General features: G+C 46.2%; 1 protein-coding gene across 8 annotated transcripts in view; it reads left to right on the top strand.

Annotated features, from left to right (window-relative positions):
• DENND4A (DENN domain containing 4A) overlaps positions 1 to 26,066 on the top strand; it is a 2,028,245-nt gene that overhangs the window by 800,649 nt on the left and 1,201,530 nt on the right. For all 8 annotated transcript variants that reach the window (XM_069624248.1, XM_069624254.1, XM_069624251.1 and 5 more), the window contains one exon: positions 1,383 to 1,452. In XM_069624248.1, coding sequence (XP_069480349.1) covers positions 1,383 to 1,452 — 70 coding nt within the window. The remainder of the gene's footprint in view (positions 1 to 1,382; positions 1,453 to 26,066) is intronic.

The following is a 26,066-nucleotide window of genomic DNA, read 5'->3' as shown; positions in this document are numbered from 1 at the left end:
CTGACGACCCCTGCACCTGTCAAGAAAGTCATAGAGCTAAGAAAGAAGTGCTCAGGATGACTCTTTGACCCACTCCGGAAGGTGACATTGAACTAAAGGAGAAATGGAAGGACTTGGGACAAAGGTCCTAAAGGAAGTTTAAGTTCTGATAGGTTACTAAACTGGTTGCTCAACGCTTAATAACACCATCACTGTTGGCACAGTCAACCTTAAATCCTTTGGTAAGTAGAGTAAATGTGATTAAAATGTTTCAAAGTGTTTCGAGATATGTTCCCTCTCCCATTACAGTGTCAGTAGAGAACAATTGAAAGTTTGTCCAGGGGATGCATGGTTGAAGTTGAAACTCATTGTGAAATGTGGACATTTCAGGACTTTGTGGCACTTTCATCTCAAGATAGGTCTTACTCACTGAAGGAAACTAAATTTAATGCTTTGATGCTCTGTATTTTAGTTTTGTACATGCACAGCGTTTCTGATAAAAAAATAAGAATTTGGAGAGGAACAAAACATTGAATTGTATTGTTTTGATGAATTGCTATTCTGTGTTTGTCTTAACTGCAGGAATGATGCCCATATCACTATTATGAATTAATCTTGCTTTTCATCACACCTTTTCTCTGTATCAGGTAATATTATCCCCACCAAAAATATTGCTGTATATATGGTCGTCGGGAACAGCCATAAACGATATTTTTAGTGGGAATAATATTCAAGTTTTTTTGGAGAAATTATAGCAGGGTTGCAGGGGTGTCCCCCGCAGGTTCCATGCCTTAATATCACCGCAAAAATATGGCGATATTTTTGTATGGTGATATTTTTCTGGGGATATTAATACATGGAACCCTTTTCTCTACATATAGTGATTCTTCAGGCTTTGTCCCTGTCTGTGTTAAACAGTTGTATGTAATGTAACGTGATTTTGTATAAAGTGATTTCTGCTGTTTTGGCAATGAATAAATGAAGAATTTACAGACCTTGCAGAATACCGTGTATTTGGCATTTTTAGAAAGTTTCTCAGAAATGTTAAAATATGTACTCCGAGGAAGGGATCCATGCCATTTGCTTGAAGGTAATAGGTGTAAGCAGGTGGCCAAGGACATTTGTCAGTGTCACAAAGGACCTTTTCTTTCTGTAAAAGGCTTTGTCGGCCATGGAAATTGTCTTGATAGAGCTTCTGTCTCTTGGGGACCAGCTAAGTGTCTAGTACTCCTTTTTTTTTTTTTTAATGCCATGGATTTCCTCCTTTGGGTTCAGAAAAGCAAGCAGCTTCCATCAACCCTTCTTCTGGTAGCACCCTTTCAACATGGCATGCTCAGAACCATTCTTACTTATTGAATACATCTCCTCAGGGTAACATGCTGACATTTTCTTTCTTTTGACAGTGGGGATCAGCAGTGTACCTGTGTTACAAGAAGTCAGTGGCAAAAACAAATGCAATCTCTTACAAAGCTGGTGAGTGCGATAGTGTCATCCAAAGTCTCTTAGAGTGTTATTTTTTTTAATCAAAATATAAACGGTTCTGTTGCGCGTGTGTATGTATATTTTGGTTTTCCTGCTAAGCTTTTTTTAAATGGGTTTATTCATTCATTAGTAAGTTTTTCAGTCATTTTGAAAACCGTGTTAGCTAAAAGGATGGCAGCAATAGTTGATTGAAACTGGATAGAAGTTTGAGATAAATTAGGAGGTTTGCTGCCTGCAATGTGTTTTTCCAAGTTTAAAATATCAGAGAAAAGCTTTTCAATTGTCCTTTTTATGTTAGCCAATATATTTGTTTTCTCAGTTTAGGTGTCGGTCCTGTCTCTGAACAAGTAAGGTATTTTTCTTGACTACTCTGTTGTGTAATCAACTGGTCTCTTTTTGGCCAAGCAATCTTTCTCTTAATCTCCACATCCGTCAACGGACTGTGTGAGAAACCTGAGATTGTTATCACAAGTAGTCCTTGGGAATCCATTGCTCAGGTGGCCAGGGAAGGGCCATCACTCTTGGATCCCAACCCTGGGGGCAGGCCAGCGAGGGAGGATCACCTGGGCAGCGGGTCTTCGGGGACTTCGGGGACTGTGAGGAGGTCGTCCGATGGTGAGACATTGTATCCCCCTGTTCCTTGCCCCAATCCATCCTACCCACACTTGTTGTTCATGGGATATTTTCACCTGAGTCCCATCCTACCCCTTGATCTTTCTGCACGAAAAGGGAAGATAAAATATCCTGGACAGCTAGAGAGAACAAAACCTCTTTATAACTGTTGACCCTAAGAGTGTCTTTCTTCAAGACCCATTATTCATGATCCAAGTAAGAGGAAGAGAATTAAGCGCATGAGATCCGGTGAGAAGAAACATCAAGCACAACAGAGTCAGGACAGTGATATTAATATCCATTCATCTGTTACCCATCTAGACCATAGGGAATACTATCAAGACCCATGCTTGTACAATAAGACATCAGAGAGATGGAATACTCTACCACAAGGGGAAACTATCTCATTAAATAAAAACAAGGCTAGAGGATATTCCTATCTCCGTTGTCGATCTCCTATTAGTATTCTATTAAACAGACTTAACCATCAATCTAATTTCCGGTACCATTTCACTTTACAGCCCTCTCCCTCTGATTCCATGGGGAATTTCCGAACCCATTCCATCTCCCCCATTTCCAACAAATACTGGGACGAGAAAGAAGCAACCAGGAGTAGTGAGGATTAGCTATGAGAAACATCTTGAGAAACAAAGGGATACTCCCACCAACTACCATCAGGTTGTTCCATATATAGAGTCAGGCAGGATCAGGCATTTAACACTTACCACCCACACTTGACTCCACTTGACTCTTTTCAGGACTAAAGGACAGGCATATCCTTTTAATTGGAATATTGAAGGTCAGGCAAGCCCAACCCTGGCCACACACCTGCAGCCCATTGATACACCCCAGATGTATAAAAGAAGGCTGATAAGAGAGCAGAGGCAGAAGCATTTGGGAGAGCAGGGGGGAGGCTGCATGGCTCAGTCCAGCAGGGGATCCCTTCTCAGTCCCAAGCCAGATTTTAAAGCCAAAGCAAAGCGAGCTGGTGATGCAGAATGGACCACGAGAGCCATGAAGCAGGAAGAAGCAGCAGAAGAAACCTGGAGAGTCCGGTGGAGAGCGGAGTGCCGAGACGCTGGCCCACTGTTTGTGAGGGGCTGCAGCGTAGCTAGGGAGCCATGTCTCCAGAGAGCCAGAGAAAGGCAGACTGCAGTCTGCTGGCCAGGTCCAGTGGAATGCTTCTTCCCTTGGGACGGGTGCCGGTGTCAAAGGTGTCCGAGGGGACGGTAGTGAGACCCTGCCCTCTACCCAAGCATCCAGAAGACAACTTGCACGCGCTGCGCTTACTGGTGAGTTTCATGAAGACAAGCAAGAAACTCGGCAGCATGCAGGTGGCTGGAGCAGGGAAAGATTGTTGCAAGCGGCACAAAAGTAAAGAGACAGAAGAGAAATCAAAAAGATAGAGAAAGTTTGAAAAGCTGAAAGCAAAGTTTAGTGCGCTAGAGGCGCGGAAGTAAGAAAAGGATAAGGGGAGCTACATGTAGAAAACGAAGTGGGAGCAAAACCCCAATCAAAGTCAGATAAATAGGAAAGAAGGTGCACAAGCGCACTGGCAAGGTGCAAAGAGTGTGCCAAGGGTACAGGAAATAAAAAGGGGATGGGCAAAAGGCACGGGTAAGAACGTGCCAAGGAGAAAAAAGGAGAGGGGTCAGAAGTCAGAGTGTTCTTGCTTGGGAAAAGTAAAGAACCCAGCGTTCTCGAAAGTCTCTGATGCCGCCCCAGTAAAGTACTTACTGTGACTTGAGTAAAAGGAAGAGAAAGGTTCATCCTGACAAACTGAACCTGTATGAAGAGCTGAGAAAGGGCCTGAGCTTGGGGAAGGGAACACCAAGGGGCCTAACCAAGGTGAATACATATTTTCACAAGTTGAACCTTGTGTTTGAAACTGAAGTTGCCTGAGCTTGGGGAAGGGAACCTTGAGAGGCCGACTAAAGTGAAACATTTGGTGAAAGCATTTGAAGAGTTGAAACTTGGGGAAGGGAACCCAAAGAGCCTAAAACAGTGAAAGCAAGAGAGACTGTTGTAAGGACCCTGTGGCGAAGGTCTTGCAAGCAACCCTGTTTGATTAAACTCATACTTTTGAGCTTAAAACTATGCCTGGCAAGAAGGCCACCAGAAACCGATCCAGGTTTCCTATCTCTCTGTTGAATCACTACTTTTTGTTTTTGACAACAGACCCCCTAACACATTTTTGTATAGAGTGACGGGCAAGTATAGGTTTGGACACAGACCGACTATCATTTCGGACTTTCAGGCATCGACGGCCTTTAGAAACATCATTTGAGGGAACCATCCCTTTAGAGTTAGTGCCAGTTAAGTACTACACCAATCCTAAAACTTTAAGAAATAAAGGTTTATGAAAACATATTTACGTGTCTGTCCCTCAAGTCAGTTGCACAACTAGTTGCCTCTTAGCAAGTTCATCAGTCTATCAAACAGTGTCCTTTAGAGCCCTAGCATGTCACTGTGTGGTCCCCATATGCATTACAGAAAGGACTGCACTAGAGAACAGAGGGTTCACTAGAGTAAAATAGTAAAACTATTAATTAGAGTGTAAGAGGTTTATAGAGAAACAGTGTTAATGCCACGAAAAGGCACATATTTGGATGAATAAATATGAGTGTCTTCTTGCAATCACAGCTAGCACATCATTTTCAGTTTCCAGAAGGCCCACTTATACCTACTGAACACATCATTACTACATTAGTTCACATTCAGCTATCAAATTACATTATGCTCATTTAGAAGCTAATTATCAAATTTCCATTATGCCACGTTGCTGCATCATGGCTTGTTTCCAGTATACCCTCTTTCGACATACTTGTTAATGACTATTATTCTCACATAATTCCTTGTTTCCGCAATACTGCATTAGCACATCATGGTGGGTTTCCATTGTCTTTATTCAGCCCATCGTTACCAAGACTTTACTGCTTTCTCCATACAGGTTTTACCTACTAGTGGCAGAAGGAATGGAGTCCAATGTCCCATAAGGTGATGTAGGCCCTGCTATAGGGCAGCCTGTAGTCGGGACTTCAGTAAAGACGGTAGTCCCCCAGGCAGTGTCTGCTATTTGGATTGCATCCTGCACCTCAGATTCTCTTGCAAACTCCCTTTGGCACATATTTATCACTTGTGACACCGGGACAATGACACCATTTCCACTGGTCTAAGTGATGGTGCAATGGCCAGATTTGCAGTGGTTGTAGTGCCAGTGAAATCACTAAATTATGATGGTGGTTGAACTGGCCTGATGTAAGAATTTTCAAGGGCAGGAATACACGCCCGTTGCCCAGATACGTGAACATACGCTGACACAAATATGGTCATTTTTCAAAAGATAAATTGAGTCATTGCACCTGCATTGCTAATTGTAGCCCAGGGCTATAACCATATATGTTTGGCACTAGTGCAATGACAACACCTGTCCTGTTGTTAGCACTGGACCTTACACCGGCACAAGTGCAGTCATTGCACCAGCACCAACACTCATTCAAAGCCTGTAATTTTGCCAGCACGAAGACTAGTGCAAATATGGTCATTGCAGTATATAAACAACCAGCAATTTTTGCCTGCCATACAATGTTTGACAACCCCAGAATAGTCTGTTTGCAAAGTACAGTATTTCCCAATTTGGCTAGCCCAGTATGCTCAGATTGTTAGCTGCAGCATCAGCCTCCAGTTTGGCAACCACATTGTATCCCTGTTCCATAATATTCCCAGTTTGACAGATCAGGTGGAGGCTCACAGGGGAGGAGACGACTAACGGGGGGAGGTGGTGACTCCATCAGATGAGATGAGGTATTCCCCGACCCCCCTTTCTCCAGAGGAAGACTCTGTACTACCTGAGACCCTAATGGCTTACTGTCACCTAACAGCGCCATCATATAGTGAAAGTCGTAAGACTTTCCCTCTAAATCACTCTAGTCAAACCCCCATTTATGACTCAAACACTCACATCTCATATGTAATATCTTATGGTTTTTATGTGTCTTTATGTGAAACTTTTGAACAACTACATCCAAGAAATCCAGTAACATCTATGAACTTCAACTCCCATAAACTCTCAAATACTGAGACGAAGAAGAGGAGAAAGGAGTTTATACAAATCAAGAGGAGTCTGATGTCGAATGTGCAGACTAGTTGTTTTGCTGGACCTAAAGTAAGAAGGAAATTTAAAAATGGCAGAGGCAATGCAGAAGAGCACTATGCAGGAAAGGACGAGGAATCCTGTGCTGAGACTCCTGACCGTGAGGTATCCATACTGGTGTGGCAAGACGGAAAGCAGAGTGCATTTTAACAAAAGCTGTCGAGAGGCTGAAAGCTGCGTAGAAACTCCTGGGAACATGGCCGCACAAGCAAACCGCTCTCTCCGGTCAAGGGAAGCCAGCTCGCGGAGCCAGGTTGGATGCTGACAGAGCCTGTGCACATTCCTGACTGGGAAGAAAAAGCACCCCAGGGGATTACAATGCGCACGCCAGCAAACGTTTGAACTGTATGATATTGCACATGACAAAAAGACACAAAGCTTGTTTAAATACAATCAATGAACAGCAAAAGTTCAAACGCCAATAAGAACTATTGAAAGCAACCAAAACAGTGTCACAATAAGCCCCAGGCAAGCACGGATGTATGAGATGTCAATGTGGGGGAGAGTTGAAGCAAGTACTACTCTGTGCAAACATACCAAGCACCTCAGGGTACATGTTACTGTGGTACAGTGAAAATAACGGCGAAGCAAATAAGTCCTGGCTGATGAATACACCAGGCAATTGGGAAGCAAAGCCCGAGAGAGGAAAAGAGGGTAGAAAGGAAGTCCTGGGAGCGGTAAAAGAGGGGTTGGGGGAGGAAACCCTCACTTCATGAACTTTTGCAGAAGTCTTGGCAGACATGAATACCAGGCACCTAAATTTGTTTAAAGAGTTTGACATTGTGGGAAGATACCTGGCAGGGGAGTATACCAGAAAATCTGCAATAGTAACAAGACAAGCTCAAGAAAGACTGGTATGGAATTCATTGTTTGAAACTAAAGAAAGACTGTAATGGAATGTATTGTTTAAAGTTAAAGAATGACTGCTATGGGATTAATGGTTTGAACAAGAACTTTGTGAATTAAATACCAAATACACAAAGAAACTGTCAGATAAAGAGACACTTTATGATAAAAATTAATTGCTGGATGAAGAGGCATTTTTTGCCATCCTACCTAAAAATCCAGAGTAAGGGAAACCACCCACTGGATCCAAGGGTCTCTCATTGGAATACCCTTTTTGTTGGATCCATCCTTGCAATGTTGGTTTTAAAAATGTTTTGCCAATATCAAGTCAGTCATTTCCATGCACTCTCTGTTGTTCTGTTTCTAGGGTGAGGGTCAGCTTAGAATGCTTGGAAACAAGGACGGCATTTAAGTTATTTACTGCCCAACACAGACAGATCCTTAGTTTCAGTTTTCAGGTAGGTTGAATCCTCTCTAGAATAGGGCTACAGCGGCATTTTTCCAACCCAATTTTGTTTAATACAATGTCTGACTTGGAGAATAGCATAACTTTGTGTCTGCCACTCATTTCTGACTCCTCACATAGTGCACTATACATGCTTTGCAAAATGCCAGTGTTCCTAGTTGACCATCCCACTATATTCCCAATGTATCCAACCTCAACACATTCAGTTTGATAATCCCTTTGAGCTCTCTTTTGAACAATCGTAGCACACTCCCAGATTGACAAGCATCTTGTATTTCTCTAATTTGCGCTATCCCAGTAAATCCCCTTTTTTTGACAATCTCTTTATATTCCCAGTATTACAATCCAAGTATATTCCAAGGCAGTCCATACATGCATAATTCCTTTTTGCGTCTCCCACGAATACTATAGTTTGACAACCCGAGTGTATTCCTCTTTTGCACTCTGCCAATATATTCATAGTTTTCATTCATTGCATTTTTGTTAATTTTGGACAATGGGATTATATTACAACTTTGAAAATGCCTGTATTTCCCCATTGTGTATTAAATCCAAGTGTACAAAATATCAATATACTTTGTGTTGCAATACCACTATATACCCAGTTTGCATAAATTATCGGTTTATCCTTTCACACCTGTTGGTGTACGCCCAATGTGCTATTACACAAGGCCACTAGTAGTCTGAGTTTCTCTTAACAATTTTATTCAATTCCCAGATTTGGAAAACCCAGTATGTACCATCTCTAGACGGTTCTAGTGTACGTCTCCAAGATTGCACACTCTTAACTGTAGATTTCCCAGTTTCACAAACTCTGTATACACCTAGTGCAAAAGCTGCAGTATACTCCAATTTGACAACCACAGTCTGTCCACACTCGTATTCAAATTTTGACAATGCCGCAGTGTATTCTCAATTTGGCAAACCCAGTTTTCGACCAGCACGAACACCCCAGTATACTCACATTTGATGGCAACAATAGATTTCCAGTTTGACATTCCTATATACCAGCAAGTTAGAAAATCACATTTTATTCACAGTTTGTAATTCTGTGTTTTCAAAATACCTGTATGTTCTTATCAAAACTTGACTGTATGGATAGTTGCTTTGTTCAGAGGTTAAAGAATGTGAGTGTTTTTTGCTGTGACTGTCACTGGTCTAGCTTATAAAACTTTGCGGGGCCTCATGATAGTAAAAAAAAAGATTCATACCAAATCTTGATGAGTGTGACAAAGCCCATTCAGTCAGCTGCCAATCATCAGAAACCGTGGTCTGGTCACAAGATGTGGGTCGAGGTTGAAATTGCTTTCAGTAGTGGTGTCACTGAGCTGACCATGACACATTAGCATTAGTTGTCAAATCTATAGTCCCTCAGGCCAGGGGATCTTGGTTCGACACACCTGAAGGCCTCAACACCATTTGGCATTAGCATCCCTGTATAGTGGAGAAATTAAAGCAGACAGGAACGCCAAGACAATGTGAGAATTAGGAATGCGCAGATGGTGTTTGGTGCAATAGCAGTGTGGCAGGGTAGGAGAGTCTGCGACAGAGTGGAGAGTGGTAAAATGAGGCAGATTGAGGAGCTGAGTGAGGAGAAGCGAGAAAGACAACTGAAGGAGCATCAGAGCGGAGAGAGCAGAGAAAGGATATGACGGAAGTAGAGAAGGGAATGACATGAATGGCAGTTGAATCCAGAATGAGGAGGTAGAGAGAAGTGGCAGTGCCAGGTGGAGCAAAGGTAAAAGTGGGATTGGGAAGACAAGGAAAGAAAAAGTGGAGAAGGGAGCTTAGAGGAGTAGTGGTATGGAGAGGTGAGGTGGAGGAACAAGCTGTGTACTAGGGCAAGGAGACCACATCGGAGGGAGGAAGCAGTAATGAAAGATGTAGTATGAAGGAGATGGAAAGTGGGGAATTATTGGCCTTAAAAAAGGCCTGATCACATGTATGATCCAGTGAAGCCAGTGAGGGAAAGAGCTCGGCATTCAGCTGAAGGGCTTGAAAGAGCAGCTGAGCTAGGCCCAATCCCAACCAAGAGAAAATGACATGAGCACAAATTTCGGGGTTCAACTTTTTTTTTTTCTTCAGAGTTTCACATCAACTCCCTATCGAGAGGACCCAAGGTACCAAGGTGTTTGTGCCATGTTCTTGCACCATTCCAGGATGAACAAGGCAACATCCGGAACAAGTATTGACTAAACCAAAAATGGCCTGCAAGGCTGTCGAGAAAGAAGTCCCGGACACTAAAAAGCCCATGACTACACTATTTGCAGCCAAAAGGGCAGTTACCAGAAAAGATGAGGGCCGAAAAGGACTGAGGATCACAGTTTTACGGCAGCTTGTTTTCTGTGCACCGTTTTTGTGAATACCTATCCTGTGGCCCCAGTTAAGCCCAATATTCTGGTGTTTGTGTTGTCCTCAATAAATCCTTGTGACCCCATGACTTGATTCAGAGATGTCTATTGATCTTTCACCATAACTACTCCCATTTTGAATATACAAGTATATTTCGTGTTTGCCAACAGCAGTATATTTACAATTTGACAATCCCAGTTTATTCTAGTTTGACAACCCAAGTATGCTCTCAGTTTGAAAAATTGCCGTGTACTTGCAGTCTGACATTCTCATTTTGCCCAATGTCAGTAAATGCAGCCTCCCTGCCAACAGTGACAACTCCATTTGTCACATGCACCCACTGCCTCAAACATATCACAGATTGCATGACATATAAGCAAGCTATGGTTATGGCCAAAAAAAGCTTTTTTTCAGATTAACAAATTGTCAGCCAAGAACTTCACCAAGGAGCTCTTTAAATTTCTAGGCAGCCTAGAAGAAAATAGTCTTAAGCATTCATCTCTGAACCCCTCAGTGGACTAGTGTAATCGGCTTCAATCTTTTTTTCACAAAATTGCTACCATTCAGAGCAACGTCATGATAGCATAGCAGATGATACCTACCCTCCAGCCTGTCTGCCCCATGCACCAGGCCCAATGTTTTTAATGCAGTTAGACGAGCCCATACCAACACGTTTCAATTAAAACACAAAGTAGCAGCCAATACTTTGTCATCATTGAAGGCCTCAGACTTGTTAAATGTAGGGGGGGCCCATGGCCCTCAGTTGTGAAGGAATGTGCTGAAGCCCTGGCACCAATTATAAGGCTTAATGCATCTTTGTTCAAATCAAAGGTACTAGATATGATCTAGCAGGCTTGGTTGACACCCACATTTAAAAGAAAAAAATCCTTGCTGGTCCCTACCATATGTAGCAACCTAGTACTTATTGCAAACATACCTTTTCTTATTGACAATGGTTGACAAAGTCACAAACTACACAACTCCAGCACTTTGTGGCTGTGATTGACAGTAAGGTTTCTGTCCCAATAAACAATAAGATAGCTTTCTTATGTCAAGAACAATGTGTTACACAGCACAGGAGTTTGCCGGCAGGGGATCATCACATTAACAGTGCTGGCCCTTTAGGAATGTGTCTGAGAAACTCTGCCTTATGATCGGCAGGCCCTTTTGGCACAGACCTGCAGTGTAACAAACACTGTTCCAACAATGTGAGGCTTGGAGTTGCCAAGCCGCCCTGTCCAAGAATACACAGATGCAGAAAAGAGCAAGATTTTGAAAGCTCTGCTCGATGGACTTAGCATGTGTGCTTTACTGCGCATCTACAATGACTCCAAAACAAAAATGGCCAACCAGCCTTTTGAAGGCCTGGTCTGCGGTTCCGGACAAGACTGGAAAGGAAACCGAATGCAACTAAATACACAGTATCCTTGCACCCCAACTAATCTCTGAAGGAGAACCATTAAAAGACTCAGGTAATAGTGTGTTGGGCAAGATGTGAATCAGGGGGTAACACAAGGGGGAGTAATAAAGGGAGCAATCAGAATAGCAGGGTGGGAGTTTGGAGTAGCAGAACAATGTGGACTAGAGCAATAGAGCAATCGGAGGAGCAGAAGGAGGAGGTGAAGCAGGAGTGGTAGGAGAAGGTGCAGGTGAAGGTTGTGGTGGACAAGCAGAACAGGCTGGAAGAGGTCAAGGTGCAGGTGGAGGTGATTTTGCAGGAGAGGTTGGAGGAGGTGTAGATGCAGGAGGAAGGGGTAGTGGTGCAGAAGGAGGTGGTGACGCGGGAGAGATTAGAGGATGTGAAGGTGAAGGAGGAGGTGGTGGCAAAGCAGGATAGGTTGGAGAGTGAGAAGCTGCAGGAAGAGGTTGTGGAGAAACAGGAGACGTTGGAGAAGATTAAGGGCCAGGAGAAAAAATGGGAGCTTTTGGAAGAAAAGAGGACGAGGTGGTGTTGAATGGTAAGAGGGTGGAAGGAAATATTGGTGGTGGTGAGAAGATGAATAGACCATCGCAGAATTCCCTTATAGTCATATGGGGAGCATCAGATGGGGAAATGGACAACACAAACTTACCAGTTGTCTAAGAGTAGGGGGAGGAGGAACAAACATGTAGTCCAACGCTGAGGATAGCAGGAAGATAGTTTCAGGATCCATCACTGCACTAAGTGACAGGCCTAAAGGATTCAGTGGTCATTGTATAAGTGAGGATGAAAGTCACATTCAGTAGACTGGCTGTAGGTTCAGGTCTCTGTGACAAGGAGAACATCAGTCATGACAGGCCCCCATAAAACCTCCCTGCCTTCCGTACCTATGGAGAAAGCTGCCAAGTCTGCATGAACAAAGTCTCAGCCCACAATAAAAGTGATTGAGCTATGTCTGCCGTTCTACACGCTATCAGGTGTTAGCTGTTCTCCTGAACTGCACTTTGCAGAAAAACCTGTTGCCAAAAATCTGTGAAGGACTCCAGAGGCAGACTGGAGTCCTTCGAAAAGTAAGTCCTTCGATAAGTGCCTAACGAAAAGTAACGTTTTTAAAGATAAACAAGAACATATCATCTTGACAATATAAATATAACTGGGGCACTTAGAAAGGATATCTTAGAGTCCCAGGAGGGATCTAACCATAAGACCCTTTGGGTGGAGGGAAATCCCATCACAAACCTTGTACTAAATGTATTTCACCACTCTGCTGGTGACCAGCCATTGGGGCCACACAAATCCCTACTTGTTAAGAAATTATTGATATTGACAAAACATCCTTACCACAGACTTTCTCTCGATTGGGCATTCAGCCCAAGCTGTCTGTACTTGTTCGGTGAGACCTGCATTGGGAAGCGTGGCGTGGATAGCTAGCAGGGAGGCATATCCTTTGTCATTCTACTTTTGATTATGATTTATCCTCAGCCAGAGTTATTTTTCCTTTTATTACCTGTCCTGAGTGGTTGCAAAGCCCTAATCTAAACACTATCCTTGAACCTTACTCAGTTGTCTGGTGGTATTTTCAAATGTCTTTGTGGCAACTCCCACTTTGACAATCGCATGACACTCTCTAGCAGCAAAATCCAAGTATATTGGGAGGTTCCCAGTCCCAGTACATTTGCAGTCTGACATTCTCAGTATGCCCTGAGTCTATCCACACTTTGCACTGTACCAGCATTTTTCTTAATTTACAATCTGGGAACGCTTCCCACTTTACTGGATCCTCAATACATTACTAATTTGACAATTTCAGAGATTTCACATATTCCATAGTAACTCGGTATACATATTTTTAATACATTTGCAGTTTGCACAGAAATCCTGAGCTGGGATCCATTCAGCTCTGACATCTAGAATAGGAGAGCCTGGTTAGCTTGACACCAACAGCCGTGGAGATACATTTCGCTTCCTAGGTGCTCAAATGGTGCCTTACAAAAATGCCTACGCGATATTAACTTTGTGTAGTTAGCAATTTGTATGAAGACTAATTAGGACTCATCTAGAAGACACACCATTTTTTTTTTAAACGTATTTTATTGGCATTTAGACATGCAGGCTTGAGTTATGTGACAAAGTAGGATTACATTGGTTCGTCCAATTTTTATAAGCGACAACATTTAACAAGAAAAGAAAAAGGAGAAAAGAGGAAAGGAAAATTAGAAAAAGAACATGAGTGAAACAAATAAACAAAACAGTCTTCATTTGATGCTGTGGTGTCTTCAGCATCCGTTCCGGGGCAGAGATGTACAGGGTGTCAGGTTCAGGTAGCATGGGCGAACCCAGTCTAGATTTTTCGGGACTTTGGTTGAGTCTCCTTCGGGCGTTGTGGTGGTCTAGGGCTTCTCTTCAGGGGGGTTTGTGGTCCGCAGTGAAAGGTACGTCTCTCAGGAGGGCTTTCCACGCCTCAAGGGTGTTGTTTGCTTCGTCCAACCCAGAGTTGGCCCCTTCTTGCCATGCTCTGGTCTCAGCCTCAGACCACCTTTCCAGTTCTTTAATCCAGCGCTCGTATCTCGGGCCCCCTGGAGATTTCCAGGCCATTGCTATGGTTCTTTTCGTAAGGATACATGCTAAGTCCATCAGCTTGACTATATGTTTGTATTTACTAATTCTGGGGTGAGCACCCAGTAAGCAGTCCTTCGGGTCCCATTCGTATCTAGTGATACCCGCGGTCATGCAGGTCTGTTTGACTTTGGACCAGAGTTTCACAGTTTTATTGCAAGTCCAGAACATGTGGAGCAGGTCAGCTGTGTCGTTGCCACACCAGGGGCAATTCGGTGATGCTTTCTTATTGAAGCTGGCCACCCGCTGTGGGGTCATGTACGTCCTATAGAGGACATTCATTTGTATTTGCCTAAATCTGGCATTGCGGGACACCTCTTTGGGGTATAGCAGTATTCTTTATCTGTTAGTGTAATGGCCAGGTCAGTTTCCCATTTTTCCCTGAGTGCTGTGCTTCTGGGGTTCGGCTTGTCCATCAATCGGCTGTAGAGGCGGGTCACGGGTCTCCAGCCATCAGCCAGATCGTACATCTCCTGCAGTAGGGGGTCTGGAGCGGGTTCCTCGGGCCAGGTGTCCCAGAGTTTTCTAGCGGTCTGTTTAATTCGATGATACCACAGTAATTGACCAGTGGAGAGTCCCTCCACCGTCTGCAGTGATTCAAAGTCTCTGAAGTTGTTCTCTTCAAACATGTCGCCCCACACCTAGATCCCAGTTCTCTCCCAATATCTCGCCACCTTAAGGTCAGTTGCGGTTCTGCATGCATCCACTAGGATAGGAGTGTTGGGTGAATATGGATGGCTAGGCTGTACGATGGAGCGGGTCCTAGTCCAAATCTGTCTGCCCAATTTCGTAATCATGGGGAATTCTTGTACCTGTTTCAGTGGGTTCCAAAGTGCTTCTTTGGGGAACAGGTTGGAGGGTATTTGTTTTAGCAGTTCTGACTCGCTGTTCTGCTCATCTTGGAGCCATCTTGTCACATGACTGAGTTGCGCAGCCAAGTAGTACATTTGAAAGTCAGGGAGCTGCACTCCGCCTTCTTTGTGACGCAACGTGAGAATCGATAGGGACAGTTTGTGTCTGGATGGGCCCCATAGGAAGTCCCTGATTATCGATTCCAGCTTCTTGAAAAAGGGTGGGCGGATGTAGTGGCAGATATTTGTGAAAAAGTAAAGGAAGCGGGGGAGGATTATCATCTTGGCGATGGATGCTCGCCCCATCATTGCTAGTGGCAGTTTAGACCAGAATTTAATAGAGTTGCGAAGTCCCTTCATTGCTGTTTCTGTGTTGTGGTCGTGTGTGAGGTCTGGGGAATGATGAATGTTGATTCCTAGGTATCGGAATGTCTCTGGCTGCCATTTCATCCCCACTTCCGGTAGGTCGGTTACTGCCAGGCCTCGAAGTCGTGCCAGCGGGAATGCACAGGATTTCGATCTGTAAAACTTGATCCCGGAGTATAATGCGTAGTTGTCGAGGACATCTAGCATGGCATGTGCATGCAAGTGTGGGTCTTTCACGTACAAAAGTACATCGTCCGCGTACAGAGATATTATAGAATAGTGGTTACCTAGTCTGATGCCTGCATCAAAAAATTGCCTCCTGAAATAGATGGCAATTGGTTCCAGGCCTAGGACATATAGCATTGGCGACAATGGGCATCCCTGCCTGGTACCTCGCTGTATCTCTCAGGGTTTTGAAATGAATCCGTCAGTTTTGACTCTTGCCACCGGCGAGTTATAGAGTACCTTGATCCATCTCACAAATCCTTCACCAAATCCACACTCTCTCAGCACCTCCACCAGCCATTCCCAGAATATGGAGTCGAAAGCCTTGATGGCGTCAAGTGAGAGCACCGCAAGGTCCTCGTCTCTCGTGTAGGTTTCCACCATGGTATGTTGAAGTCTCCTCAGGTTTGCCGTTGTGTTACGTCCCGGAACGAAGCTGTTTTGGTCGTCGTGGATCAGGTTGCCCACCACCTTTGCAAGCCTGTTAGCTAAAATAGTGGTCAGGATCTTGCTATCATAGTTTAGCATTGCTAATGGGCGGTATGATTCGCAATCTGTGGGTGGTTTGTTAGGCTTGAACATGGGAATTATGATTGTCACCTTCATGGTGTTAGGAAGTGTCCCATTCTCGTATGCCTCCATGAAGACCTCGTATAGAATTGGGGTGACAGTGGGTTCATAGGCTTTGTAAAATTCTGGTGGGAGGCCGTCACTACCGGGAGTCTTACAAGTAGGCAGAGACCTGATAGAGTCCGTGACATCTTCTGTGGTGATCTCCATTTCTAGCATCTCTCTCTGTTCCTCGGATAACTTTGGCAGCTCGATCTCCTCTAGGGTAGCCTTGATTTCTTCTCTGGGTATGTGGTTGTCGTGGGATTATAGTCTGGAGTAAAACTCTGCGAAGGCGTTGTTGATACCTTGTTGAGACTTGTGCGTTGTCCCGCTCTCATCTATGATCTCTTTTGGAAAGTGTCTTGGCTGTTCTCGTTTGCACAACCAGGCAAGCAATCTGCCCGGCTCATCGGCTTCTTTGTGAGCCCTGGCGGTATTCGTTGTAAAGTCGAATTTGGCTAACCTGTCCCAAGCTGTGCGGCATTCGTCTCGTAGTCCGTGTAGGGTCGCTTCTAGTTCCGGAGTGGCTTCAGAGGAGTTTTTGAAGCGCGATATTTCGGCTTCCCGTTGTTCTTCGAGTGCCGCCGTCAGGTGCTTCCTGATACCTCCCGCCCCCGATATCACCTCTCCTCGTGTCACTACCTTCATGGCCTCCCACAGTGTGCTCCAGCTTGATACGAAACCCTTGTTATCTATATAGTCCTCGAGTCTGGTGCCGAGGGTTTCCCTAAATTCATGGTCGGTGAGAGCTGCGGTGGGCATTCTCCACATCGGGATCGGTGGTCTGGGCCCTCTGAATGTCCACATTATGATTAAAGGTGAGTGATCGGATATCGATCTGCCTAGATAATCTGTTGCATCTATCATTGAGGTGTGTTCTTTGTTGATAAACAAATAGTCAATCCTTGTGTGGATCTTGTGAGGGGCCGAGTAGTATGAGTAGCTTCTCTCGGTGGGGTGTTGTGCCCTCCAGATGTCTATTAGGTCGAGGTGCTCCAGTGTATTGAGTGCTTGGGTGGCAGCGTTATGCGGTTGTTGGGGAGGCTCGGACCTGTCCATGTTCACGTCTCTGACGCAGTTGAAGTCGCCACCCCAAATGAATGTCCCTTCCCTGTGGTGTAACATTTTGGCGCATAGTTCTTTGAGATGGGAGGGAATTCCATGTTGTGGGAAGTAGGAATTCACAAGGCAGACCACGGTGTGTTCAATGGTCCCCCACATTATTAGGTACCTGCCTTCTTTGTCAGCCACTGAGCCCAGTAGTTGGAATGGTACATTCTGGTTCACCCACGTGAAGACTCCTCGAGCGTAGCTAGAGTAGGGTGCCCCCCTCACGATGCCTCCCCACCGTTCTGCCAATTTGGATGAGGCCTCCCTCGACAGGTGGGTCTCCTGAAGCATCGCGATCGAGACCTTTTTTCTACGAAGATGAGATTGGATCCGATTCCTTCTCAGATACGAGTCCTTCCCTCTCATGTTCCACGTTATTACTTTCATTTGTGGCGCCATTGGAATGGAGTGGTGTACCATTTGTGTCCGCCCATTCTGTCGTCTCCCAGAGGTCGATGGTTTACCCTGGAGAGTCCCATTGCTCGATTCGTGGGTCTGATTCTGCTTAGGATTTGTGAAAGCCCTGCCTTCTGCTGTGTAATTGTTAATGTTATGAAGACAGTGGAACTTTTAACAAAACTGGAACTGGTGCGCCCAACGGCTGCGTTTTTCGCGCGGCGCTCAGGCGCTATAGCGCCGTCAGAACCCATCCGGGTATCGGGCTCGAGCAGGGTCGGACAGGTAACTGGCCTGTCCTGGTCTGTTCGTGGGGGTTGAGTCCTGTGCCTGGTGTGAGGCCAAGCTAGAGCCGCATCTATTCATTTAATTATGATGTGTTACCTCCTTGGTTGCAGATTGCTCATTTTCGTATGGGAGTTGCGGTGTGGTAAGTGCTTATGTTTCCTGCGCACCGGTGGATAGGTTTCCTTACTTGTCCTGGTAGTGGGCGTCCCCGCCTTCTGCGAGGTTATTGTCTTCCATCCACATATTGGCGGCCGCTGGGGATTCCAAAAATATCGCACACCCCTTGAAGATGACCTTGAGTCTTGACGGGTATAGTAGCATATATTTTAGGTTTAATTGACGAAGTCGGGCTTTAATCGGTACAAAGGAGTTCCTCTCCCTTTGCAACTTTGGGGTGTAGTCTGGGTAGACAGATATTTTGGTATTGCCACGTTCAATGGGGCCCTTCTCCCTGGAGTGCCTCAGGATGATTTCTCGTTCCTGGAAGTTGAGTATTTTGGCGATTATCGGGCGAGGGTGTGAACCTGGGGGAGGTTTCTTTTGGAGGACCGGTGTGCCCTCTCAACTGCGAAGCCCTGCATAAGTTTTCCGGCACCTATTTCCTGTTGCAACAGAGATTCTACATATGCTGTTGGGTTCGGGCCCTCATCGCCCTCCGGTATTCCTAGTATCCTGATGTTGCCCCGTCTGGCCCGTCCCTCCGCCTCCTCGGCCCTCGCTTCGAGGATGGCGACCTTCCTTTCGAGGTCCACGACCTTGGCTTTTAATTCGACAGGGTCTCCTGCCGTCTCCTTTATGCTAGTTTCGGTGTTCGCCACCCTCTCTGTTAAGTTCCTGGCGTCTTGGCGCACCAGCTGGATGTCTGACCTGAATTCATCTATCTTCGAGTCTATGAACGTGCGCAGCAATGCGATAGCTTCTAGTACTTGGGATTGATTCTCTGTGGTGTCGGCTCCTCTTGTGTGTAGGTTCAGGAGTGGAGGGGTGCAAGTTGGCATTATTTTTTGACTTGGTGGTGACGAAAGTATCCATTGTGGAGGGTTTCGATTTACTCCTGGCAGCCATGTCAGAACTTCAATGCTGTGGCGCTGAGCTGGTCTGGGAAGGGCAGCGCTTTGGCTCTCACTATTGGTCCAGCTGAAGGGTCCTAGGGTCCGCTAGATTCATGTAAGTGGACCTGCTGTAGTCCCTGGCGAGGTGTGAGCAGCTCGTGATTCGTGGCACGAGTGGCACGGTTTTTTTGGTGTGCCTAGTGATGTAAGTGCCAGATGGTTCAAATGCCCCCTTGGTGCCGTAGCATGGCTCAGAAAGTGCTCGCGTCCAGGGGGGGCTGGCGGTTTTCGTACCCGCTTGGGGTCAATGTCCACTCTCCCCAATAAGTGCTGATGGAGGGGTTCCACAAACTTGCGGTTGTGGTGCGGTCAAGGCTCAATACAAGGCGGTGGCTTCTGAGGCCCCTCTTTCAAGTTTAGTTTAGTTTAGTTTATTATTTGTAATGCGCCGGAATACCCTAGGGTAACAGGGCACAGCAGATACAAGAATTTGCGAAACTTAGTTACAGACAGTAAAATATATACATGGCATATACACAGTAGTAATGTAGGAGAGCAAACAATATATACATAAATACAGTTAAGAATTGTGTGTCTGGATAAGGAAGGAAAGGCGTCCTGGCTCAGTATGTTTAGATAGCGGCTGTCTTCAGCCAGGATATCATCTTGGAGCGGAAGTTTTGCTAAGGTAAGTCCATTCTAAGAGTGGGTGGTAGGGAGTTCCACAGTTTCGCCGCTTTCACTGGGAAGCTGTTACCTCCTATGGTAGAGTGTTTGTAATTAGGGACGGAGAGGCAGTCTCTGTATGCTAACCTTGTCGGTCTAGATGATGTCAGTCTGTGAAATCTGTCGATCAGGTAGATGGGGGCCGCGTTATTAAGGGATTTATGGGTAAGTGAAGCAGTTTTACGGGAGATTTTGTCTTTGATAGGGGTCCAGTTGTTCTGCTGGCTGTGTGCTGTGATGTGGTCTCTTCTGGAGATGCCCAGGGCCGCTCTGAGTGCATTATTCTGGAGGGTTTGAAGCTTGCTAGTAATGGCTTTGGAGGATCCCAGATAAAGCGTGTTACAGTAGTCTAAGTGGGATAGTATGAGGGCTCTGGCCAAGGTCAGGCAACTGGTGACGGATAGGAAAGGTTTGGCTGTGCGGATCAATTTGCAATTGCAAGGCGTGGAGGAGGCTAGTGAGTTCACTTGTCTATTAAAGGAGAAGTTGGAGTCCAGGTAGAAGCCCAGTGTTTTAACTTCGTGTCCCACTCTAATGGTGTTACCATCAATCATGAAGGATGAGTAGGCTGGGCTCAATTTCTTTAGGCTGGCTGTAGTACTCAAGGTGATGAGTTCAGTTTTATCATCATTCAGGCATAGACTGTGGGTGGCCATCCATGCCTGGATGATGATGTAAACCCTATTCACCAAGGCCAAATCCTTTCCATAATCTCCAGAAAGCGGAAGGAGGATCTGAGTATCATCTGCATAGTTAGTGTAGGTGATACTGAGATGATCCAGATCATCGAAAAGGGGCTTGGTAAATGTTATACAGTGTAGGGGAGACACAGGAGCCCTGAGGTACGCCACAGGTGATGGGTATAGGGTCTGCAGCATCTATAGGCGAGAAAACCCTCATGGTTCTGCCATCGAGGAAGGATCTAATCCATGTAATGGCCTCGGGGGAGAAATGGGCAGCCGTGTGTAGGTGAGTGCAGAGGACCGAATGGTCGACCAGGTCAAATGCTGCAGAGAGGTCGAGGAGGAGGAGTAATACTGCTTGGCCATTGTCTCTGAGCAAATCAATCTGTGTTTTAAGGTCGATGAGAGCTGTCTCAGTCCCATGTTGGGGTCGGAAGCCTGATTGTCTGGCTCCTAGCAAGTGGTGTTCTTCCAAGTGCTTCTGTATTTGAACATAGGCTACCTTGTCCAGGATTTTCAGGAGGAACGGTACCGTTGTTATGGGTCTGTAATTCGTGGGGGTAGAAGGGTAGGTTTTTTTAGTAAAGGTAGAACCCAGGATTGTTTTAGGTTGGTTGGGATGGACCCAGTGGAGAAGGAGGCATTGATTAGCTTTGTGATAAATGGGGAGAGGTCACGGGCAGCGTCTTTAATAAGCTGTGCTGGACATAGGTCTCCCTGGCAGTTAGAGGGCTTCAGTGACGAGATGATTTTTTCAACTTCAAGGATGGTCACTTTTGTAAAGTTGAAGCAGGTGTGTTCACTAGTAGTCTGCTTCTCGGGTAGCTTGGATATGTCAGGGTTATTCAGAGATGCTTTTTTGCAGGATATTTTATTTTGTAACGTGGCGATTTTGTTGGCTAAGGCATTTTGGATGTCGGTGCACCAGTTCTTATCTTTAATGCAGGTGTCTGGTGGTGCGATGGGGGTTTCCACTTCTTTCAGAATAGAGAATAATTCCTTCATATTTGAACTGGCTTGGGAGATACGGGAGTCAAAGGAAGTACGTTTGGCTAAGATGATTTCTTTTTTATACATGGCCGCTAGTTTGGTGAATTTGATTTTGTTGGCTGCTGATGGGTCTCCTTTCCAGATAGTTTCACGATTTCTTTTTTTCTGTCTTAAGCTTTTGAGGAATGGTGTATACCAGTTGTTCAAGTGTGTTTTGGGCTTGCTTGGCCTGAGTTTGAGAGGGGCGATTAAGTCCAAGGAAGTGGATATAATTTTATTATATTCCTCAACTAGGCTCTCAGGATCCAGGTTGTCAGGAAGTGAGTTTAGTGTAGGGAGTAGGTTGGGGATAAGTCTCTCCACCGTGATGCTCTTTTTGTTTCTCGTGAGAGTGGGTGGGGCCCTACTGGACTGCATAGGAGGGGGTCTAGGGGTGGACAGTAGGAATGATACCAGGTGGTGGTTGGTCCAGGCTAGAGGTGAGATGTCAGTAATGTTAGCTAAGCAATTATAGTCAGCCACCCAGTCAAGTATTCTTCCCTTGTCATGGGTAGGTTGTAGGCTTCTTTGAATAAATCCTAATTCAGTCAGGGTGTTCAGCGTGGTGATGGCTGCTTGGTCTTCGGGGTTGTTGAAACCCATATTGAAGTCTCCCAAGGTGAGCGCCTGTGTAGAGTTTTTTAGGTTAGTAGATAGGATAGTGTTAAGATCCTCATCGAATGTGCCTAGTGGGCCTGGAGGGCGGTAAATCACATGGATGTTAAGAGTTTGAGTATTGGTGATGGGAACTTTGGCTGAGAGTAGTTCGCAGGACGGGACACTGATGGTGGTAGCTACTCTTATAGGAAGGCTGCATTTATGAATGATGGCAACACCACCTCCTCTAGCGTTAGGTCGGTCTTTTCTCAAGATAGTGTAATTCCCATGGACTGCTAACATAAGCATGGGGCCTGCTGCCGGATGGAGCCAGGTCTCTGTAGTAGCAAGGAGGTCTAGGTCCTCATTAATAATTAAGTCTGCAATTTCGGTTGCGTGAGCTACTAAAGATCTAGCGTTGATTAGAGCTCCCTTGATTTGGGGACTCATTAAGGGTGTAGTGGTAGTAGGGGCTAACAACTTCTGTATGGGTTTAGTATTTCTCTGGTTAGTGGGAGGCGGTGGATGTTTTGTGTGGTGGTTCAGAGATGATTTAAGTTTGAAGTTGTTAGGGTTGGTGGGAGTGGTGCTAGGTCTCTTTATGGTAGGCAAGTGGCTCGTGGATTTTGGCTAATCTAGCTCTGAGTCTAGTGTTCCTGTCTATAGTGGGGCAGGGGATGTTAGCTGGTGGCACTAAGGGAGCCTCATTTCTCATTGGCGGTAAGAAGTTGGATGAATTGGGGTTAGGAAAGGTCACGCACGTGGTAGTTGGATGTTGAGGCAGCTTGTTGGACAGTATGATGGTGATAAAGAGGAACAGGGAGCATGCAATGCAATTAATAAGCAGGGGAGGCATGCTAGTTGAATTCAAGGATGCAAGATGCATATGTGGTCACAGTTCACCTCTTATAGAATTCACGCTAGCGTTAGAATGCCTGTGCAGACAGGGCTCACCTAGATACAGAATTCACACTAGGGCTAAAGATGCATGTGCAGACAGGGCTCACCTAGATACAGAATTCACACTAGGGCTAAAGATGTGTGTGCAGACAGGGCTCACCTAGATACAGAATTCACACTAGGGCTAAAGATGTGTGTGCAGACAGGGTTCACGAGATACAGTATTCACACTAGGGCTAAAAATGCAAGTGCAGGCAAGGTTCACTAGGATATAGAATTCACACTAGGGCAAGAAATGCATGCGCAGACATTAGTATTCTGTACCGTCAGGCTGCAGGCCATTATTATGTGTAACAACATGAGTCTAGCAGATCTGGGAGTGATTATTTGAATCTGGTGGGTGCCCACCGTAATGTTAGGTAGCTTTGTACTGGTGGGCAACTCGAGGTAGTTAGTATACCTGGTGTGGGCAAGTTGGGCTAGTATACAGTAGTGGATAGGCTAGTACACAATATTCTAATCACAATACGCATTATTCTAAAGGTAGCAAGCCTAGAGTCTAATGACTATAGATATAGGGTCTAATGGCACCACTGGCTGATCCATGTGGTGTGACAATAGTTGCTTGATAATTCTTAGCAACAATATAATACAGCATACTATGTAGACATCACATTGATCAGGTGTGGGTAGGTCACGCTCCTTTAGCAAATAAACATCGGCAGGTAGGTTTTGTCTGATTTAAGAGCAGTGAATACATTCACACATTGTCATCACACTAGAGTTGTGCACATGCATACAAGTCATGTGTCTATCAGGTAAAGTTTAGAATTATGAGCAAATGGATTGTTCATGAAAGTATGCGGCGTAATATTTCTTTTTCAAGCATGCGCTTTACACAAATAGACTTGCGCTTAAAAGCAATCGGCAGTAACGTGGAAGGGTATAACAATGCTAGATTTTGTAGGCCGTGCAGTTCCTAGCAGGCAGCTTACCGGCGGTGGGGTTGTGACGCGCAGAGTTAGTGTTGTGTCGATCATTGGTACGTGTGGGAGGTGCGACAGTAGTATATGGCATCCAGGCAGTGTAGGAGGTAGTTTATGCAGGTCTGCCACCTGGCGTAATCAGGTCGCCTAGTCCTGGCGTCCCGGGGCGAACAGGGGTAGAACAGGGCCTTTTTCCTTGGGCCTTCTTCCTGGTACCGGCTTCCGCCTACAGGTGCGCACAGGATTGGTGTATAAGCAAGCTGGTTGCTCAGCAACTAACGGCAGCCTCGTTTTCATGCCGTGTTGCGGCCACCATTTTGGGATCAGGCAGGGTCTTGGGACAAAATGGTGGATCTCCTGTGCCGGAGTGTGCAAATGCACAGATAACGCTCTTGGAGGCGAAGGGGCTCAGCATTCAGGTGCAGCTGGGTACAAGGAGGCTAGATAGCCATGATTTAGCCTCACCAGATGATTTGATGCCGTAGATGGTAGATGAGTGATGGTCAGGCATCGCAGGCCTGCTCTGCAGGAGTGGAACACTACAGTGAGACGTCATTGTGAGGGGCAGGGAAGGGCTCCAGCCCTCTCACCCTTCTGTGAGCGGACCCCCAGGTCTCCTCGCTTCAGGGTCTCCGGTCTGCCTCCCCCGGAGCTCCTAAGTGTGGCAGTTGTTCAGGAGGTTGCTGGGGGCCTTGAGGTTTGGTAAATGTGTGGTAGCTGGCCTATTGCGGTCCTTTGACCAAAAGTGATGTGCCAAATGGCCTGATGGCACTTTGTTGCCACGGCGTGGCTCAGTAGCGGCCGCGCCGGGGGGGGCGGGGCGTCCCTCACCCTCGTGGGATCAATGTCCACTTTCCACCAATGAACTCTGTCGGGGGGTCCCGGGTTCACAGTTGTGGTGCTCCCGAGGCACCTCTTTCGGGTTATTCGCCCCCCGGTCCTCCTCACCTCAGGGTCTTCGGTCTTCCGCTCCGCGGGGTTCGTCGTTGCGGCAATTAACCAGGAGGCAGGGCCCGCTCTTCCGATGTGGTGGATTCCCAGAGTCACCTGCCGATGTGGGCTTGACTTTCGCCCGATGTGCGCTTAGGCACACTTCCATCAGGTCCAGGCGGCTGCAGGGGTTGTCGCGCCCGGCCTCCCCGGCCGTGCTCTCCTTCAGCGACTGGCGTGTTGCGGGCAGCTCTCCCTCTTCGCCCAGCCGCCAACAGCGCGATATTGTGCGGGTTTAGGTTGCTGGGGTCAGGGGAGCCCGGCGATCATCAGTGCCGCTGGAGGGGTTCTTGTTCACCGCCCGTCTCTCGCCATACAAGCGCTGCGGTGGGGGTAGCTGGTTGTTGCTCCTCGGAGTGCAGCGGCTTCATTCAGTGGCCGCCATCTTAGGTACAGGCGGAGATGGGGGGTAGGGGATTGCGGCCGAGGGCAGGAGTATTCCGCAGCTCCGATTTTTCCGCTGAATCGGCTCCCCGTGTTGGGATTCGGTTCCCACACCGCCGTGTACGACTGCTTCGTTGAAATAGTGTCTGCATCAAACAGGAGAGGATCAAGATGCGGCGTCTCGGCCGGAGCTCGGGGCCTCAGCCTCTTTCCACCATGAGCTCCAGGCCACGCCCCTAGAAGACACACCATAATGAACAAACAGTTCAAGTTTGTGTCTCATGTGGAAGTTAGATTTGCTGCTTGCCCTATACTCACTCCTGGTTCTCGAGAGCTCATGCCTTTCTAATGATGCCTGATAAAAAATCATGATTTTGAACTCTTTAAATATAGCCAGATTGTTCAACTACTATATGTTAGGGAGAATTCTCATTTTGAATGGATTGTGTCCTCCAACTCATCTTTGATATTTGTATGTTCAGCTTTGCTGCTTCGGAAAAAGAAATTCCACACCAGAGGGCATGGTGCTCGATGTCGTGGCATTGATGTCCCTCGAGGGTCACCGTCGGGTGTCGACATCAGCAGCACAAATAGCTCAAGCCGCACCCATTGGCTTAAGTTCAGTTTTTCAGAAAGTTTTGCTTAGAGTGTTGAACAGCGCGCTTCAGTTTTGTCAAGAAATGTCTTCTTCTTCCAACCCTTTGATCCCAATGTCTGGTTTTAAAAAATGCCATGACTACGGGGCGAAGATGTCCATTACCGATCCCCACCGGGTTTGCTTGTGGTGCCTGGTTTCTGAACACCGAACGGATGATTGTGGGTCCTGTCAGGCCATGACGGAAAAATCTCTCGGGAGCGCTGAGGTAAACTGGCAGCAGGGAGGGCAGCATCCAAATCCTCTTCGAAGAGGGATAAGAAGTCTGGGGAGTCTAGGGACCTGTCCCG

This window comes from Ambystoma mexicanum, chromosome 11 (assembly GCF_040938575.1).
Source record: "Ambystoma mexicanum isolate Mex_15411 chromosome 11, UKY_AmexF1_1, whole genome shotgun sequence".
NCBI classification, from domain to species: Eukaryota; Metazoa; Chordata; class Amphibia; order Caudata; family Ambystomatidae; genus Ambystoma; species Ambystoma mexicanum.
This window is presented reverse-complemented; position numbering and strand designations above follow the sequence as displayed.